General features: G+C 35.9%; 1 protein-coding gene and 1 pseudogene across 5 annotated transcripts in view; one reads left to right on the forward strand and one right to left on the reverse strand.

Moving 5' to 3' along the window:
• Positions 1-7,633: 7,633 nt before the first annotated feature.
• LOC148948702 (exostosin-1-like) overlaps positions 7,634-19,090 on the reverse strand; it is a 136,952-nt gene continuing 125,495 nt past the window's right edge. For all 5 annotated transcript variants that reach the window (XM_089094612.1, XM_089094615.1, XM_089094611.1 and 2 more), the window contains exons 8-9: positions 18,107-18,354; positions 7,634-8,456 (exon numbers count right to left, since the gene is read on the reverse strand). In XM_089094612.1, coding sequence (XP_088950738.1) covers positions 8,294-8,456; positions 18,107-18,354 — 411 coding nt within the window. In that variant the 3' untranslated portion in view covers positions 7,634-8,293. The remainder of the gene's footprint in view (positions 8,457-18,106; positions 18,355-19,090) is intronic.
• On the forward strand, positions 12,441-13,628 carry LOC148948703 (uncharacterized; annotated as a pseudogene).

The following is a 19,090-nucleotide window of genomic DNA, read 5'->3' on the forward strand; positions in this document are numbered from 1 at the left end:
TAAATGTAGAATTTTGTATTTTTTGTCAGAATAAAAATCACGGATGCATGTTTATTTATTCCTCTTTCTTTCGCCAGCGTGATCGCATCAATTCAAAGGCCCAAGAATGTTGGGAAAGTGCTCGTTCGAAAGAAAATAACAGTTCTAGTTCCCTTTTAAAGTGACCCGAGATATTGGAGAGCCAATAGCCCCCCTTCCACGCCCTTTTTTCCCTGAAAACACCCGATCCCAATTTTGAGATATTCATTTTGTTCACCATAGTTCAAAGATCGAAAAAATGTTCCTCCGGAGATAACGTGACTCCCCGCAACCTGAGTAAAGGGCTTTAAGTTATGAATTTTGTCTATTGTTTACTTATATTATTTTTTACTAGGACGTAGACATTTTTAGGGGAGGGGGAATTTTCTGGGGGGATTTTTCACAGGTAGAATTTCCCATGGGCAGGGAAGTTTCGGGGGCTGAACTAACAAGGGGGAATTTTACACCGGAGAATTTGTCATAACTCCTATACGAAATTCGTCATAATGTTTCTCTGCCGATTCAATTTTTGATGTAGAGATGTTCCGAGGAAATTGTCATGATCCCCCCATGGTCCCCGGGGGAAGGGCTATAAGTTATTAATTTTGGCTGTTGTTTACATATAGTTTCTGTTATTTGGAAGTAAACAGACGTTTTTAGGGAGGGAAATTTTCCGCAAGGGGATTTTCCACGGGGAGAATTTTCCATGGGCAGGGAAGTTTCCGAAGATGAACTTATAAGGAGAAATATTACACGGGAGAATTTGCCAGAACTCTTTTATCAAATTTATGTTACTTTCTCTTTACCGATTCAATTTAACATCTAGAGATGTTCCGGGGATATTATCCGGGGTAAATTTTCAGAGAGGTTAAAATTGCCTGGGAGATTTTTTTTGTGGGAGGGAGGGAGTTCCCACGGGGGAAATTTTCCATGGGAAAGTTTTCAGTGGGAGTAATTCTTCATGGCGGAATTTTCCGCATGAGATATTCTCCACGTGGAAATTTTTCGCGGGAGAAATTCTTCATCAGAGGATTTTCCGTGGAAGAAACTTTTCATTTGGAGGATGGGATTTCAATGAAAAATTTCCTGTTGAAGGAGTTTTCCGGCATGATTTGAAAAAAGATAAAAAATTAAATGAAAGACAAGTCTTTTTTTTTCAAATGAAAATAGGCTTAAGAGATATTTCTAGGCGAAATTGTCCACAAGAAAATATCTAGGTGGAATTTTCAGCAGGGACGGATTTGTAGCGATGATTTCCTGGTATTAAATGAAAACAACCAAAAATTAAATAAAAAAAAAAAATTTTCAACGGAAACAAGGGAGACATATTGAAACTTGAAACAAAAAGAAATCCTACCGTATGCGAGGGGAGTTACCCCCTCCTTTAAAGAGTTCCAATTATTTAAAAACAACTCCTGAAACACAAGGGCTATTTAATTAGAATAAGAAGCTTGTTTTTAAAATACTAGAAAAAACGTACATGAAGGGTATTCCTCTCATATACGGAATAATTTCTATTCGTTTTAAGTTTTAATGCTGAACCTTACTTTCAGTTGAAAAAACCTGTTTTTTTTTTTTTTTTTTTTTTTTTAATCACTGAAAGGTAGAACAAATGCTCAGGGAAAAAACATTGAAATGTTGCAGAGTTTGAATAGCCAAAAGTAGTCAGTAGGTCATCTTTCTTTACCCTGAGCCCGAGTAATTTCAAGTCTAGATTTCTATGATATTCACTCTTGTAATCGAAGTTTGTTTTTATTGCTTGATTTTCTATTATTCAAAGTTTAAAAAAATTGTGCAAAATACACTTTTATTATAATCGTTGGTACTTTTCAATCGGCCAGTGCACACTTGAGAATTTGGATCTACAGGTACGGGGTGGAAACAACTGCTATGCTTGGGAAATAGATAGGATATATATTATTTGGGCTGTATATTTGCTCACTAGGGGGATGGTGGGGTGGGGGTTGAGTATAGCGGGGCTGCATGCAATAAGTAACCTAACCTAAATAAACCAAAATACCAACTAAATATTTATTAAAACATAGCTACAATGTAGTTTTCCACTGAATCGAAGCTAATTGTCTCCGTATACAAACAGCAATAAACCGGTTATTGTATGATTTTATAGATTCAGATTCTCGAGTGTGTAGTGGCTAACAGATAAGTACCCATTTTTTTTTTAACTTTGGCAAAGCCAAGAGTTAATCTGAATAAAAACTGATCAGAAATATCGAAATCGATATATCGATTATCGAAAGTAAAAATATCGATATTTCGATATATCGTTTGATCAAATTATCGCCCAACACTAATCCAGAGGACTTTTCTTTTCCTTCTTCCTTTAAAGTTTGGATATTCGTTAGTCCATACGAAGTTTTTACTGTCGTCCAGCTGGGCGATTTTTAGTGCCGAACCGAACCAGGAATCGAAGGCTTCATTGAAGATTTCTTGGTCCACATTTCTGCTAATGTTCAAATTGACTCCAAGAACTTTCATGATTTCTAAAGTTATGTTTACTATTTATACCAAATGACTTCTATCAGAATTTTTATGAACAGAACAATTAAATGACATATGCCAAACAAAGGTATTTTTCACTGACGTGATAGGAGAATCAAGCAGGAGATATTTTCATATAGTAAAGTTCTTTATTTAGGACAATAAGATGATATTTTATTCTGAATCAAATAGATTTTTTTAGACAGGACACTAGAAATGAGCAAATGTGAATGCATCTGAGTTTTTAAATCATATCTGAAGCATAGGATCCTGCACTTTCCGGTTTAGACAGTATTTGTAACGTCCCCCTTGCCTAAAATCTACCTGAAGATTAAACTTGTTTAGTTACGTTTCAGCAGGAATCAAGCAAGGATTTCAATCTCTGTATTTGCAGGATCAACGAGGGCCTGGTACTCCCCATCGTTGAAATTTTAAAAAAATAGGTGGACATTTGCCATATTATATTTTTTTAAAACCAGAATCGAGTGAGTTTTACACCTATGTTATGCCAGGCAAAAGGGCACCCCCTGTCCTGATGCCTTTTACATACAACACCAGTTTTAACCAGAAAAGGAAGTATTCCTTACTGGTAAAGCGCTTACCAAAATACAGAAAACACTTATCACGTAAGATCTTCGGGTGAATAGGACAGAACATTTTTTAGTACTTTTGCCCTCGCTTCCGAGAAGATTGCATATCTGACTGAAAGTTACGGGGTAATTACGTTAAACGAATTGGTGGGGATCCAGAGGTATGTGCAAAATTTGATCCCCACATACTAGAAGTACTTTGTTCAAGAATTTTTAAACAAATGACCTTTCCGGTTTAAACGCTAGCAGCCTTTAAAGTTTCACTGTAAATATTTATGGGTATGACGATAAGTTTCCAGTATTTTTTTGCAGCATCATGCGTCTTATGTTTGGACTTCTCACATTGTATCATTTGCTCTTCTATCTAATCGACAGTCTCGTGTTCTTAAGTGTCGGTGTTTGTATAGGTTTTATGTTTGGGGTCAGCAAGGCCTTTCGAAATCTATTCATTTCTGGCAGCGACAGGGTTACAGCATTTAATAGCTCTTGTACCTGCCGTTAGTTTCTGATCTGCATGAATGTCTGAAAAACATTTTTTTTCTTTCTCTATATCAGAAAGAGACTGGTAAACAGAAATCTAACAGCATGTTAAAAAAGGAAAATGGATCAGGTCCATATTGTCTTAATGCCCAGCCATTAAGGTTCAATAAGTTTGCCTCCAGGAACAAATATCACCCCTACAACCTTAGAGGTAATGGACCTAAATTGTGTAAATTACCCAGTATCCACAATTAGTTTCTATTAGAAAAGCCAGCTATTTCTGTCTTGGTTGTCTGATCAGCATTAATTACTAGGCTAAGAGTTTCCCAAGGGTATCTTCTAAAAACGACACACGCGCCTGAGTTAATCAAAAGCCACTATGTGGACCCAAATTTTCATATTATTTGCAATGTCTCAGTAATGACATGGGTAGTGGCGTCGTCTGAAAGGGCAATAGAGGCAGTTGCCCCCCTCCAATAATTTAAAGAAAAGAAAAATTCTATAGCCCATGCCCCTTGCATCTTCAGATATAGAACCCTCTTCATCCCTTTCTAAATTTTAATTTGAGAGCTGGGATAGAGAAGGGCTGACCCTATTTTTTGTCTTTAATTTGCCCCAAAAGCTTTTGTACATAAGGCCTCCATGAGACTAAAATCTGTTTTAGGTGACTTAGGGACTGCAAATTTTGTGTGGGACAAATGGAAGGGAGTGGCTAAAACTTGATTTATCGCTAATCCACCTAAATCTTTTCGCACTATAAGCCTTTGCGTGAATTATAATTTGTTTGCAAGGTTAAACCGTTTGAAGACTTTTGTAGTATAAGCCTCTATAACACTTAAAATTATAAATTATAAGAGTTTAAAATCATGGATTATGGCCAGTTTACGATTAAGTATCGAGGTAAACCAAAATGCACTTTGCTTTGCTAAGTGATCAAAGAGTTAGTCTGCATTACCCTGAAAACGGCTTTAGCGGTCAAGTTGAAACTCCCCGGAGGGTACAGGGGCCATGGACCCTAAATATTCATTTAAGGGGGAAAGAGCAGAAGGAAAACGACTAAATATTTCGTTTCCAATCTGTTTAAAACTTGTTGGACTAGAATCTGTTTCTGACGAAGTAGTGATGCAGACTGAAAGTAACCATGCATAGCCAGGTAATCAACATAGTGTATCTGCACTGTCACATGACCAGCTTGGGGGATCGAGATAAATTTTCAGGGAGTACGAGAGACCCAAGAGGACCTAGAATTCTGAATTGGAGGGAGGTAAAAAGGTGAATAGAAAGAAACTGTGGATCCAGGCCATCAAAATTTCATTTCCATTACATCTTAGAAACAACAAGTGGGGATCAACCTGAAATTTTAAAATCATTGCATGGAGGAGGCAATGAGACTTCATATTTTTCTTTAGAGGGAGAGGATATGAGGGCCAGAACAGTTGTGTTCCTAATTCACCTCTAAATTTTGGCAATGTTAGTCGAGTGAAACTTTGAATCAATCCATGGTGAAGCAAATCGAACGACAGTATATTCACCCAAGCTACCACAACAGCGTATCTGTGATATCTCGAGAACAATTGGGAAAATAGAGTTCAATTTTTCAGGAAGTGTTTGAGAAGGCCAGGGGCTATTTAAACATTACGTTTAGGGAAATGGATAAGCGAGAGGACATTTTTGTCACCTAAATGTCGGCTCTTCTGAATGGTCCAACAATTTTCCTTAAAAGCTCGAAACTTATATCCGTAAGCTATTAGGAAAAATCAATCTCCGTTCACAGAAAAACTTCCAAAAATTGTTTGGCCTGAAAATGCACTAAAACTTATTTTCCTAATCAGCTAGGAGGCAATAAACTTTTGTTTTAACTTAGTTACTTAGCTTTCAATGTTTCAAGCACTTTCCAAACCAAAGACGAATAGCTAAACCACACCAAAGTCAAGCCTGTTGATAAGAAACCAAAAATTTATGAACAACATGATTCGATTTGTGATTTTAACGTCACATTTGGAGAGGAAAATTGAAACGGCGAGGCATTGGTTGGAAAAGCTTGGATAAATTTTATGCATCAAAGTTGATTAATGTTCAACTTGCAAAACAAGAGGCATTCTTATCATTTGACAGCCCAATCTCGGGCGCTATCAATAAACTTTGGCAGGAAAACCAGAGGCTGATATGACGTAGAGGAGGCAGTGCCGAAGCCTCGTCTAACATTTGCGCCTGAAATATGTATATCGATTTTACTCTGTGCCATGGATAGGGTGCTATAGACTGGATCTAGCAGGAAAATTTGGGATAAATTACATTTCGATTAATGATGTTGAAACCATGGACCTTCCATCCCGGAAGACACGAACTAGAGCTTTGATGCACTGCTTACCAGTAATGCAACGCTTATGGAAAGCAGATCTTCACACCCCAGCCTAACAGAGATGGGGCTGTGGAAACCCAAGAGCCGCCAGTAACGACTGCCAAAATCATGCCAAGAGAGGAGGATAGTCCACCTGGACATATGAATCACCCATTATGGTGCAAGAAAAAATCCTTTAAATGAACCATATGAAATGAGAGAAAGAAGATATCTTGCTAGTTCCGGTTCAGACAAAGTGTCACTTGTTACTGAATCAGCAGCAAGTGATACTTAGTCTGAACCGGCACTAGGAATATATCTTCTCAAGCATCAGTACTACTGATGACTGACGGGTGACTCTTTCCTCTCTTTCGAGGGAACAGCGTTGCCTGCCATGCTGGTCTGAAGGGTATGCATTCAACCAATAGTAAATGCCAATACGATAAAAAGATATTTTACTCCAAAGTCTTTTTTACAGGATAAAAGAATAACCAAAACAAATAACAAAGAGTTAAGGGGCCTTAAAAAGACTAGTTAACACTTAACTCTACCCTAAAAGGGTAAAACAAGAAAAAGAAGACAAGTCGTAAGTTACACCTGTTTGAAACAGACTACTATCAGTAAAGAAACAAAAAACAACTGGAATTAATTTGTTTCTAGAATAAAACCTATGACTACTATAGCACAAAAGTGAGTAAAATGGTTAGAATATGGGGGAAGAGTGATCATCCCCTCCCCCTGCCCTTAAAAGACCAAAACATACAAAAACTACAAAAATCTTATCATTCGGGCAAAAATACAATCAGTTAACTGGAGCAGCCATGATCATTAAAAAAAAAAAAAAAAAAAAAAAAAAAAAAAAAAAAAAAAAAAAAAACCAGCAGGGCTCTATTAACATGATGGTGCCCCCCCTAAAATTATTGGGAATATTGACACGGTAGAAAATTTAACACAACTTAAAAAACGTAGATGGCACTAAATAGCATTGAAATTAAAGATTTTATAGCAAAATACACCAACTTTATAGTAAATTCTAAGAAGAGTAGATTAACGCTAATAGCCAAATAATGCAACAAGCATGAAAATTAACAGTAGACTCATTGAAACCGAATATTCTTCTAGTGTCTTATTTTCATCAAGCTGACAAAAACCCTAAAAAAATATATTTGAACTTTATCTTTTTACCTAAGTTCATTAAGAAAATCTTAACATAAAGCAACTTTTAATGTAAAGTCCAAGCATCTTTCAGGGGAATAGCTTATTATTTTGTTGTTGTATTTTTTAACTGAAAATGCGAATTCGGCCCACTAGGGTTCGTGATACTCTTTTTTCCAATAAATATCAATCTATCTAAGAAATAAATAAACGCTAAAAACTTTATAACTTACAGATTTCAGTGATAAAACACTTAATTGACACCAAACTTTCCAGGAGTTAAAGGACATTATAAAGATAATGGTAAAGATCATGAGACCGTTTGAAGAAAACTAAAAAAAAAAAAAAAAAAAAATAAAAAAAAAAAAAAAAAAAAAAAAAAAAAAAAAAAATCTGAGAACTACTTTAAAAACCATAAATACTAACTTGTATCATTTTTAAAGGCGCACTGCTCCCCCCCCCCCCACCCCCAATGGATAAGCAAGCAGTCTTCTTTTTACATAGCCATTATATAGCGAGTGTAAAGGCTAACATTTTTCATTGACAAGCGCTAATCAAGCAGCGAAGTAAAAAGTAGCACTATTGCAAAATATAACAACAGTATCTAAAGTTGGCTATATTTATCCATGGACAGGGAGGGGGTGAAGCAATACGCCTTTAGGAATGCGAGGAGTTAGTATTTCTGATTTTCTAACGACAGTTTTCACAATTTTTTAGGTTCTTTTTTTAAATGGCCCAATTGTCTTAGGTATTATTATTATAAACATTATGATTAATAAAAGCGGAAATTACGAGAAAACCATAAGCCATTGAGCATATACAAAAGAAATTATGAACCATTTTGCAACCAGGTGAGTGATACAACATCGTAAAAAACCAGCGATGATCTTATTTTTCAGTATCCTCAGCTGTGTTTACTGTATAAATCACTTAAACATATAAGGGATTCAGATGTCTAAAAATTAGATGACAATTTGTTCAGTCGTTTTATATTGGAATTCACATTAGAAATACGGGGGAAACGAACATCTTCAAGGAGTCATTTTGATATTTTCTACCATGTCACAAAAATATTAATACAGATACTTTGTTTGAGTTAGATAAAAACAAGAAAAAAATATGAAGTAAATATTATCTTAGCCAAGATAGCTAAAAAAACAAAACAAAACATAGTTCACACTAATACACCTCTTTTCAGGTTGTGAAAGGACTAGGGATTGGCGAGTTCTATATCTTTATACTTCTTCCTTAAATTTGAGACTGAATCTTTGTATAAAACTGGATCCATTCGTACTTCAGATCTTAATAATGGATTATAGCCGAAGAACCTCGTTAACGAGTTCATACAGGAGCTTAAAGATGAAATTTCTTGCCTAAAAACGAAAAACAAATGAAGTCAGTATCTGATTAGAAATACATTTTCGTCATAACCATTGCTTTCATTTTCTTACAGAACTAGCAGTTCCGCAACGGTCCATGAGTTTAAACTTGATAGTAAAAAAAAGCGAGACGAAGAAAAAAAAAGAAAATAAAAAAAGCTGATCATCCAGAATGCAAGGTGTCAGTCGAACTTACAAGGTTTTTTGGTATAGTTTGCCATCTCATAAATCGTAAACCTTTCAAAAAGTTTGCGTGAGAAAATCTGTTTCTTTTTCAATAACCAAGATACCATATGGGTAGTGGTGATTCTACCTTGGTGAAAGTGCAAACTTTTCGAATAAAAGTAAGCTTTTATCATGTCAAAGCGAAGGCACAATAGAACCCTGGACAACTTCTTGGTCCGAAAGCAAGGCGAGTGGATAGTATATCTGCATACAGAAACAATAAAAGTTCGCTGATTCTAGTGACAGCACTCTTACAGATCAGCACTGTTACAGATAATGAGACTCTACATCTGTGATTCCCAACGTGGGGCACAGGCTCCACCGGTGAGGCATCGCAATATTTTGGTTGGTCGTGGGCAGGACGTGCACCTTTCGGCTATCTATACTTTAGAGCCTCAATTTTGAAAAAAAAACATTTTTCATGTGAATAAAGTCACATTACTATGCATTTAAAGAGTAAAAAGAATCATGATAGCATTGCAATGACGTTATACATTGTGCAAAAGGTGTTGTATTCAGACAATATCTTTCATTTCCATAAATTATGCCTAGAGATGAAAGGAAAAAAGATACCAAGTTAATGGCCTTTTAAGCTTCCTTCAGGTGAATACACGTACAATTTTGAATAGAAAAATCTGAATATCACAAGGTGGGCATCAGGATTTTTGAAATACCTAGGGGGGGCAATGCCCAAAATCTGTTGGGAACCACTGCTCTACATCATTTTTGGATAATATTAATTGAAGTACGTAGCACCAAGTCTAACACAAACACCGGATAAGTAAGCATTTTCGGCGAAAATGATATCGGAAGCTATATCGATAAAATTGAAAACTGAATGATTGTATGCTGTATCAATCAATTCAAATCTGTGGATCCCACCGTCTAACTACAACTTCCTATACTAATCCGGGTTGCAGCAGTAGCTAGCAACATAGTAAGAGACAATCACGTCCAATACTAAGAAATGTAATAGGACATAACTCCAGAAAATAGTGTCAGATCAAAATAAGAAGTACACTATTAGAACCACCTTGTCCAAAAACCGTATATAGGAAACTTACCATCCCATGGCTTGAATAACAAGGAAAACCTATTGGCTTGAAAAACAAGATAAGTTATTTGAACTACGATATTCTGCATATACGGCACCCTTTTTTTAAAATTTCTTTTCCTCAGATAGCGGGGCACTGGAACATCGTAGAGAGCTCTTTAATGGCTCATTTTAAAGGAAATGATGTGGTTAAAAACCTTTTGCAATTAAATTTTTTTTAAATAAAATAATTTTTTTATGAAAAACTGCATTTTCATGTACAAGATTGATGAATGACGTCATAATCTTAGGTTGTAAAACCTAATATGGCGTAAAAGTAAATATAATATTATAATGTTAGCTATAATGACATCAGTATATATTTTTTTTTATAAAGGATCTGTGTAGTTCATTATGTTAAAGAGCGAACTATAGCCCAAAGTAAGTGATTATACAAAGTATCGGTATAGTTAATTATAAATTGGCATTATGTAAGTTTCATCGGTATGATGACTGTAGAAATATCTGGTTTGTAAAGAACAAACCAAGGCACATATTGGACTAACTTAGCTGCCTGATTCTCTGTGGTTCGTCTCTTACTATTCCAAACAAGTAAAACCCAAAGGCTTTTTCCTGATTGTAATTTTCTTCGAAAAACATTTCATGTAAATTACTGAAATATTAACGAACCATATGTGTCAGAAGAAAGACCCTACGAACAGCTTAGCAATCTCCTGGCTACTCTAGATTTAATCATTACCACAGAGTGAATTGAATTCAAATTCTTCGGAGCCGAACGAGAGCCCTCTCTCCACTGAATCCGGAGTTGCAGCGGTATCTAGCAGCCTAGTAAGAGACGATCACATCCAATACTAAGAAATACAATAGCGCTTAACTCCTAAAAAAATGTCATATTAAAACAAGAAGTAAACTATTAGAACCACCTTGTCCGAAACTCCTATATAGGAATCTTACCGTCCCTTTGCTTTAATGAAAAAAAATCTATTGGCTTGAAAAACAAGAAAATTATAACAAAGAACGAACGCTTGCTCATTGTAACTGAAATATTAATCAATAACAGTAGCCTTAGCTTTAGTGGCAGTACTATCACCGGTAAACTTTTCAAGAGTATGGTGCAATATTTGACTTACTTACCTGCTTTATTCTCTGAAATTCGTCTCTTACTATTCAAACTTAGAAAGAGCCATAGGCTTTTCCCTGTTTGTAATTTATCAAGAATTAAGAGAGGGGTCAGTTGAAACTTGAACCTTAGGTTCTTTAGCTTCAGTTGATTTTTAGCGGATAGCTCATGGGCTGTGATGACTGGATTTCATCGTATTATGGTAAAGAACGAAATACTTAATGGATCGATATAGTTCATTATAAATGGGGACTATGTAAGCTACATAAAGGATCGATATATTACAGTAAAAATGATCTTATTATGGTTACAAAAGTAGCTGCAACCCAGTAAAAGCTGAACCGCAGCCAATAGTAACCAAAAGTGGAAAAATATGCTTTGAAAAAAATTACCGGATGAGAAAAAAATTGCCATATAACACTCATTCAGGAATTATAAATAATAATTTGAATTCTTGAAAAAACAACGATGTATTCGTTTTTTAAGATATTATAGTAAAGAACGAACACTAGCCCATAGTAAGTGACACAATAAAAAAGCATCATATGCAAAATGATGCAACACATTTTATCTTTTGAATGGAAGTAACACTAAGCTTGATGAAACTTATATATTTGAAATCAGCATAAAAATCCGATTGTTTTGATGTATCTATCGGTATCAAAATTCCGATTTTTAGAATTTCGGTTACTATTTCGGTTACTATTGAGCCGGGTCGTCCTTACTTAATTAGCACTATAGTACTTGGTTAATACTGCTACTATATAACTATTATTAAGATGAGCGAAAATCGAAATTTTATGATGAATGTGAAAAGCAATCTTCATAGCGAGGAGTCCTCTATCGAAAGTGAGGTGAAAAAACGTTGAGAGGAAATGGGTTTGAAAAATAACCTGCTGAGTAACACTAAGTTTGATGGAAGTAAAACTAAGCTTGACGAAACTTATATATTTGAAATCAGCATAAAAATCCGATTGTTTTGATGTATCTATCGGTATCAAAATTCCGATTTTTAGAATTTCGGTTACTATTGAGCCGGGTCGTTCTTACTTACAGTTTGTTACCACGAACTGTTTGACAACACGGCTACTAGGGTCTTGCACGATATAGAGCAAACTGTCTAGTTGGTAACATCGTCACTCCATGGGATACTAAATATCGATATTGCACGGGAAAGTCTCTCGAAATACAATGCCTCCTAAGAGGGTGATATAGAAATCGTTAGCCAGTCAATTTAATCTAGCGCTACAAATATGATGTAATCCAAATTGCACAAAAAAAGTGTTAAATCTCAAACGAGACAAAAAACACAAAAGTGGAAAATGATCTAAAGTTTCTTTAAGAAGTTAATCATTCGTCTGAAGTCAAAAATCTGGGTTAAAAGATAAAACTAAAGTCAATATGGTGAAATAGCTTTAATACAAGCCAAACAATTAGCACTATAGAACTTGGTTAATACTGCTACTATATACCTATTATTAAGATGAGCGAAAATCGAAATTTTACGATGAATGTGAAAAGCAATCTTCATAGCGAGGAGTCCTCTATCGATAGTGAGGTGAAAAAACGTTGGAAAAAACGGAGGAAATGGGTTTGAAAAATAACCTGCTGAGCGGCATTTACGCAAAAGGCTTTGATGAGCCATCAAGTGTTCAACAGAGAGCAATTATGCCATGTATAAAAGGAAAGGACGTTATTGTTCAAGCACAGTCGGGGACCGGAAAGACACCAACATTCTCAATCTCGACGCTTCAGTAAGTAGATCCGCAGCTAGAAGAGTGTCAAGCAATCATTCTTGCGCCAACCCAAGAATTAGCCCAACAAATTTGTGAGGTAACTGCAAGCTTAAGTCAATTCATGGGAATTGAATGTCATTAGTTCATAGGAGGCATACCTCTATCCAGAGACCGCAGAGTAATTCGAGAGTCCAGGGTACAAGTTGCTGTTGGAACACCTGGTCGAATGCTGGGGCTTATCAGAAAACAACGTATCGACATCAATCGGACTCAAGGATATCAATCTAGCAGAAATCAGTTTCATAACGACCAAATTTTGAATACAAGCCATGTGGGTACTTGTAATTGATGAAGCTGATGAAATGCTTAGAGATAATTTTCAAATTAGAGAATTTTTTGAAGTCTTGGAAGGAAATTTTCAAGTGATACTATCCTCAGTAACCTTGCCCCAAGAAGTCTTTGACATAGCTGAGAAATTTATGTATGACCCTGTCAAGATTCTGGTTAAGACGGAAAATTTGACTTTAGATGGCATAAGACAATTTTACGTTAATGTCAAAACGGAAGAATACTAACTTGCAACTTTCGAGGACCTGTACGACGCAATAGCCGCCGGTCAATCCATAATTTTCGTAAACACAACAGAAAAATTGAACAAGTTACACCAGGACCTTGAATTAGAGGATTTTGCAGTCTCCACAATTCACAGTGATCAGGAGCAGAGTGAGCGAAAAGAGGTTTTGGACAAATTTAGAACTGGAAAATCACGTATCTTGTTATCAACTGACATCTTAGGCCGCGGTATCGACATTCAGCAGGTATCGCTGGTCATAAACTATGATTTACCTAAGAGGATAGAAGAATACTTTCATAGGATTGGACGGGTTGGTAGATATGGACGCAAAGGTGTTGCAATCAATTTCGTCACTGATGAGGATATTAGGTACATGAAGAAAATAGAACATTATTATAACACACAAATAGACGTATTGCCTTCGGATCTAAACGCAATTACTATGGCTAGAAACTAAGCCATAGAAAATACGAAATTACGAGATATTGTCACATCTATTTATACAAAACCCCATTTCTGGCAAAAATCATCAGCAAGAGTAGAAAAAAAGCAAATTTGAATTTTCTGATATTTTTACAAGGTTGTCAACTATAAAAGAAACACAAATTCCTGCTGTTACCCCCCCCCCCCTCCCCCCAGAAAAAAATAAAATTAAAAAGAGTCAAGATTGTAACAAAATGCATATAGAGAAACTTTGATGTGTTTTTTAATGTTTTTGTACCCCCCCCCCCCGAACAAAATCCTGGATACACCCTTACTTAATAGACAACGATATGACATCTATTTATAAAGGACACCCAAGACGGTCAATCATTTTGATCAAAAGTTTCCGTCAATCAATTGATTAAAGCATGATTGACCGTCTAGGAACCAATTGAGTTATTCAATTGGCGCTTGACAATTGAACGCTTGACTCAAGCGTCAAACAGATTCCTAGACGGTCAATAATGCTTTATCAATTGATTGACGGAAGCTTTTGACCAAAATGATTGACCGTCTAGGGTGTCCTTAACTTTCTTTTTTTTCCAAGGGACTTTGTATATAATGGATGGCTTTAGAAACTTAGGAGAGGGTTTATTTGATTAGAAATTGAACATTCTAGTTTCCTTTTCAAAAGTCAAAAGGGACTGGATTGAAGAAAGGTGCATTTTCTAAAGAAGAAAAAACCGTTTTTTTGTAGTCTTTCATCTGGGCTTTACAAACTTGTAAGATGAAAAAGCACACAAGTGAAAAAACGAGAACAAACAGAAGAAAAAACATTGAGGACGAGAACGAAGCAACACAGAAGGGACACATTAACAAAAACAAAACAATCACAAGATCAATATTGACATTTTTACGTATTTGACAATGGCCCTTTTATGATTTTTGTTGTTGTTGTTTGTTTCTTGTTTATTGACACTAAAGTGCGAATTTGGCCCATTCGGGCTTGTGATAGACATTTTTCAGTAATAAATCGTGTCTTATCAAGCACAGAAATCAGAGACGAAAAGATACAGGGACAAGGGAAAAAGGAGAAAGAAACACACGCATGAAGGTTGAAGGTTACCATATGTTTTAGCTTAATTTTGATGATTTTTCGCAATCATTTATTTTCTTCTTCTTTTTTTTAACTTGGCAAAATGAAAACTTTAATATTAGAATCAACGAGAGTGTAAAGCCCACAAAGAACAATTACAATTCCTCATCTTGAATAGCAAGGAAAAGCACATATTCGCATAAATGGCAGTGATCTTTTTTTCCCAGGGATGATCGTACTGAACCTTTGGTACTATAGTCTGGGGAAGAAGCTCATTTGAAATGATACCTCCATAGGGCCTTTTTTAAGTAAAATATGCTAATATTAAATAAAATAAAATTTTGATAAAATCTGGACATTCCTATACAAAATGCTACAACACATGTATCTTTTGAAAAGTTCTTCTCTGGGTATGATGTCATATCCTGTCCAGCGGTGGTGCAGGAGGTTTGATCTCAGCTTGATAATGGGGGAATCATAGATCGAACCCTATCAAAATACACTTCACGATCGACCCAAGAATCATGGATGCTAGTAAAAGACGAACACGGACTACGGTAACCAAAAAAACAGCCTGAAACCCCAAAGAACCGCGTCGAATTGAAATAAAAAGTGGACCAGCGGAATCACCTTGGCCAGAAACCAAATACAGGTAATGATGTCATATTTAAGTGACTCCGTTACCTTATTCCCTGAAATGTCGGCATATTCCTTGAAATGTCATAAATTGGTTTTCAAAGTATTTCATGCATTATAAATTACAAAAAATGGTTGATAATAATGTTTAAATACTTAATAATCCTAGCAGGGAGTGATAACACCACAAACATGAATCGCTCTTTACTAGATCTAGCTTAGAAAAACCCAAAGGCTTTACACTCTTTTTTTTTTTATCATGATTAAAAGTGACACCCAGGATAGCAGAAATAGATATACTTGGATCTATCAGGTCAAGGCACAGATAGTACCCTGGAAAGTACCTTGGAATGTCCAGTTAATGGAATCTCATCACTTTGTTTTCTTCTCTTTAAGTTGAATTATTCGCGCTGCCTAAGTAAAGCAATCGCGCTGCCTAGGTAAGGATGTTGGCACAATGTATTATTTATTTATTTTATATTTTTTCTTGGTCTTAGACCAGGGCACTTCGTATCGAAAGAGTTGTCGTAGAAACTTCGAAAAGGGCTCATTCGATTGGAAATTGGAGTGACTAGTGCCCTTTTTAATAGTCGAAAGCAATTGGAAGGCAACTAACACCTCCTCCATGCCCACCATTTCCCCAAACACATCCAATCAAAATTTCGAGATAGCCATTTTGTTCAGCGTAGTTGATTTCCAGATAAAAAATATGTTTTTGAGAAGGACACTCCCCCACAGCCCTCAAGGCAAGGTTGTAAGTTATGCCCTGGGGGCATACAAGGTTTTTGTTGAAAGCGTTGTCGTAGAAACTTCAAAAGGGCTCGTTGGATTTGAAATTCAAAGGGATAGCGCCCACTTTAATAGTCGAAAGTGATTGGAGGGCAACTAACCCCCCTCTCGGGCCCACCTTTTCCCAAAACACATCCAGTCAAAATTTTGAGATAGGCAGTGTGTTCACGTAGTTGAAAGGCATGGAAACTAGTTCTTTGAGGATGACACCCCCCCCCCCCACAGCCCTCAGGCCACCGGTTGTACGTTATGCCCTGGGGGCATATAAGGTTTTTTATAGAGAGCGTTGTCGTACAAAATTCCAAAAAGGACTCATTCGATGAGTCCTTTTTAAAACAAGGTTGTAAGTTATGCCCTGGGGGCATACAAGGTTTTTGTTGAAAGCGTTGTCGTAGAAACTTCAAAAGGGCTCGTTCGATTTGAAATTCAAAGGGCTAGTGCCCTTTTTAATAGCCGAAAGTGATTGGAGGGCAACTAACACCCATTCCACGCCCACCATTTCCACAAATACATCCAGTCAAATTTTTGAGATGGCCATTTTGCTCAACGCAGTTGAAAGGTCCGGAAATTATATCTTTGAGCTGGACATTCCCCCCACAGTCTACAGGGCAAGGGTTGTAAGTTATGCCCTGGGGGCATATACGATTTTTATAGAAAGCTTTGTCGTAAAAACTGGAAAAGGGGCTCATTCAATTGGAAATTCAAAGGGCTAGTGCCCTTTTTAATAGTTGAAAGTAATTGAAAGGCAACTAACGCCCCTCTCACGCCCACCTTTCCCCCAATCACATGCAATTTGTTCACAGTTGTTGAAAGTTCCGAAAATTATGTCTTTGAGGATGACAACCCCCTCACAGCCCTCAGTGCAAGGGTTGTAAGTTATGCCCTGGGGGCATATAAGACTTTTATAGAAAGCTTTGTCGTAGAAACTTCAAAAAGGACTCATTCGATTGGAAATTGAAAGGGCTTGTGCCCTTTTTAATAGTCAGAAGTGATTGGGGGGTACAGGGTTGTAAGTTATGCCCAAGGGACATATAAGATTTTTATAGAAAGTGTTGCCGTAAAAACTTGAAAAAGGGCTCATTCGATTGGAAATATAAAAAAAGTTAAAAAAATGGGAGAAGGAGCCGAATCAATCGAGCATTTGAGTTAAAAGAAACTAATTGGTAATTACGCTTTTTACGTTTTTTATTTCATATTTTTTTGTAGATTGTATCCAGCAACATAAAAAGAAAATAAAAAAGGAAAAGAAGACTAATTGTGTAGAGTTCCCTTGGAGCTTTTATAAATGAATTGTTCTCGGATAAGTGGTTTCTTTAGCTCTAGTTAACAAGTAGCCAAATTAGAATCTTTTCACATTTTCCAACTAAAAGGTATGTTTGTAGCCTATTACATTACAAACCATCCTTGGAGGCTATTGATCTTTTTTTTTCAGCTTTGCTTATATGTACGGAAAAACGCAAACATACGCTTTTAACAGACAATTTGGTTTACAAACTTAGAAATTATTAGTTTTTAAAAAACCAAAAATTCTTACTCAACCCTCAGAACTCCATCCCTGAAGATTCTGGGTTTATGAGTGAATATTTGAGTCCTCGTACTCTGCATCATTTCACTTCAAAGTGAAATGATTGACATGTATATGCTGTCGTAACAGAGTACCGACAAACCAGAAATAATAGAAAAATGTCGAAGAATAAAGACAGCTAGCACAGAAAAAGCAACCGCTTTAGCTGTCTTGAACAAAAAAAAAAGAAGAAGAAGAATAAAAAACAAATAAACTCCCATTCTTCGTCATCTACAAAAACAAAAAGACGCCCAATATCTTATTTCCACATTCTTTTCTTTTTTGTTTGAAACCTGAGAGAGAAAAAAAAAATCTTATAGTATTCAAATTACTTTCTCTTATATTACTGTAATATTTCAAAAATGATTGAATGAAAAAGTTAAGCTATTAACATTTCAGTGGTTGAAGAAAGGATTCAGTATATTACCTATGAAACAATGGCGTATCTCCCAAGTTTCTACGTTGCGTGACTTTGATTGGGGCTTTTCTCGTAATATGACTAGCAATCATGTTTAAAAGAACGTCTTCACAGCCAGGCACTTCAGTCGCTTCGCGTTTTATATCTTCTTTTAGCCAACTTTCAAAGAGATCCACATAGTACACGTGATATACTGCAGCATTGAGAAACACCATAGAATATTGATTCAATCGCTTCCCGGTTACATACCATTTGCTCTAAAAATATAAATTTAGTTTATTCGCTATTTTTGTTGGCTGTACAGGACATCGACACCAAAATGTCCAAATTTTTAGGCTGTTTTATAGAAATGACTGTCACAGAAACAATGCAACTGAACATGCTCCTCGAATATAGCGTTTTCAGAACAAATCCAAATTGATAAAACTCTTCAAACCAACATATTGGTCACAAACATAAAATAATAATAGGAGAAGAGAAGGGATTGGCTGGTTATCCTAATTCTAGACAAGAATTCTTGTTTTGTGTGAGATTTGTTAAAAGCATTAAAGTTCGTTGAAAGAACTTCAAATTCAAAGAGCTTTAGGCAGAGAAAAATTAGACGACTAGATGGTTATCTGTTTGTAATTTAGGGACATTAAAATTTTGTAGAGTCCCCTCCAGTATAATTGTTCTCTTAAAAGCACCAGACTTCTGAATTCAATTAAACTTCAGTCTTGCTTAAAATTAAATGAAAAAAAAAACAACAACAAAAAAAATACTAAATGACAAAACAGGTTTCTAATGAAAGTAAAGAGCAAGATCAAAACTTATAACGAATGTAAATTATTCTGTTTATAAAATGGGCTACTGCCCCCCTTCAACTCTTGCTCTTTACGCTTAAACTTAATTAATGCTTAGCTAAAAGCATTTTAGAGTAATAAATATATAGGCAGTTGGTAATCACAAATATTTTATTTGCCGATTGTCTTACAGAACACCAAATTGATGCTT

Source organism: Artemia sp. Qi Xiang Cuo, chromosome 9 (assembly GCF_049724085.1).
Source record: "Artemia sp. Qi Xiang Cuo chromosome 9, ASM4972408v1, whole genome shotgun sequence".
In the NCBI taxonomy this organism is placed as follows: Eukaryota; Metazoa; Arthropoda; class Branchiopoda; order Anostraca; family Artemiidae; genus Artemia; species Artemia sp. Qi Xiang Cuo.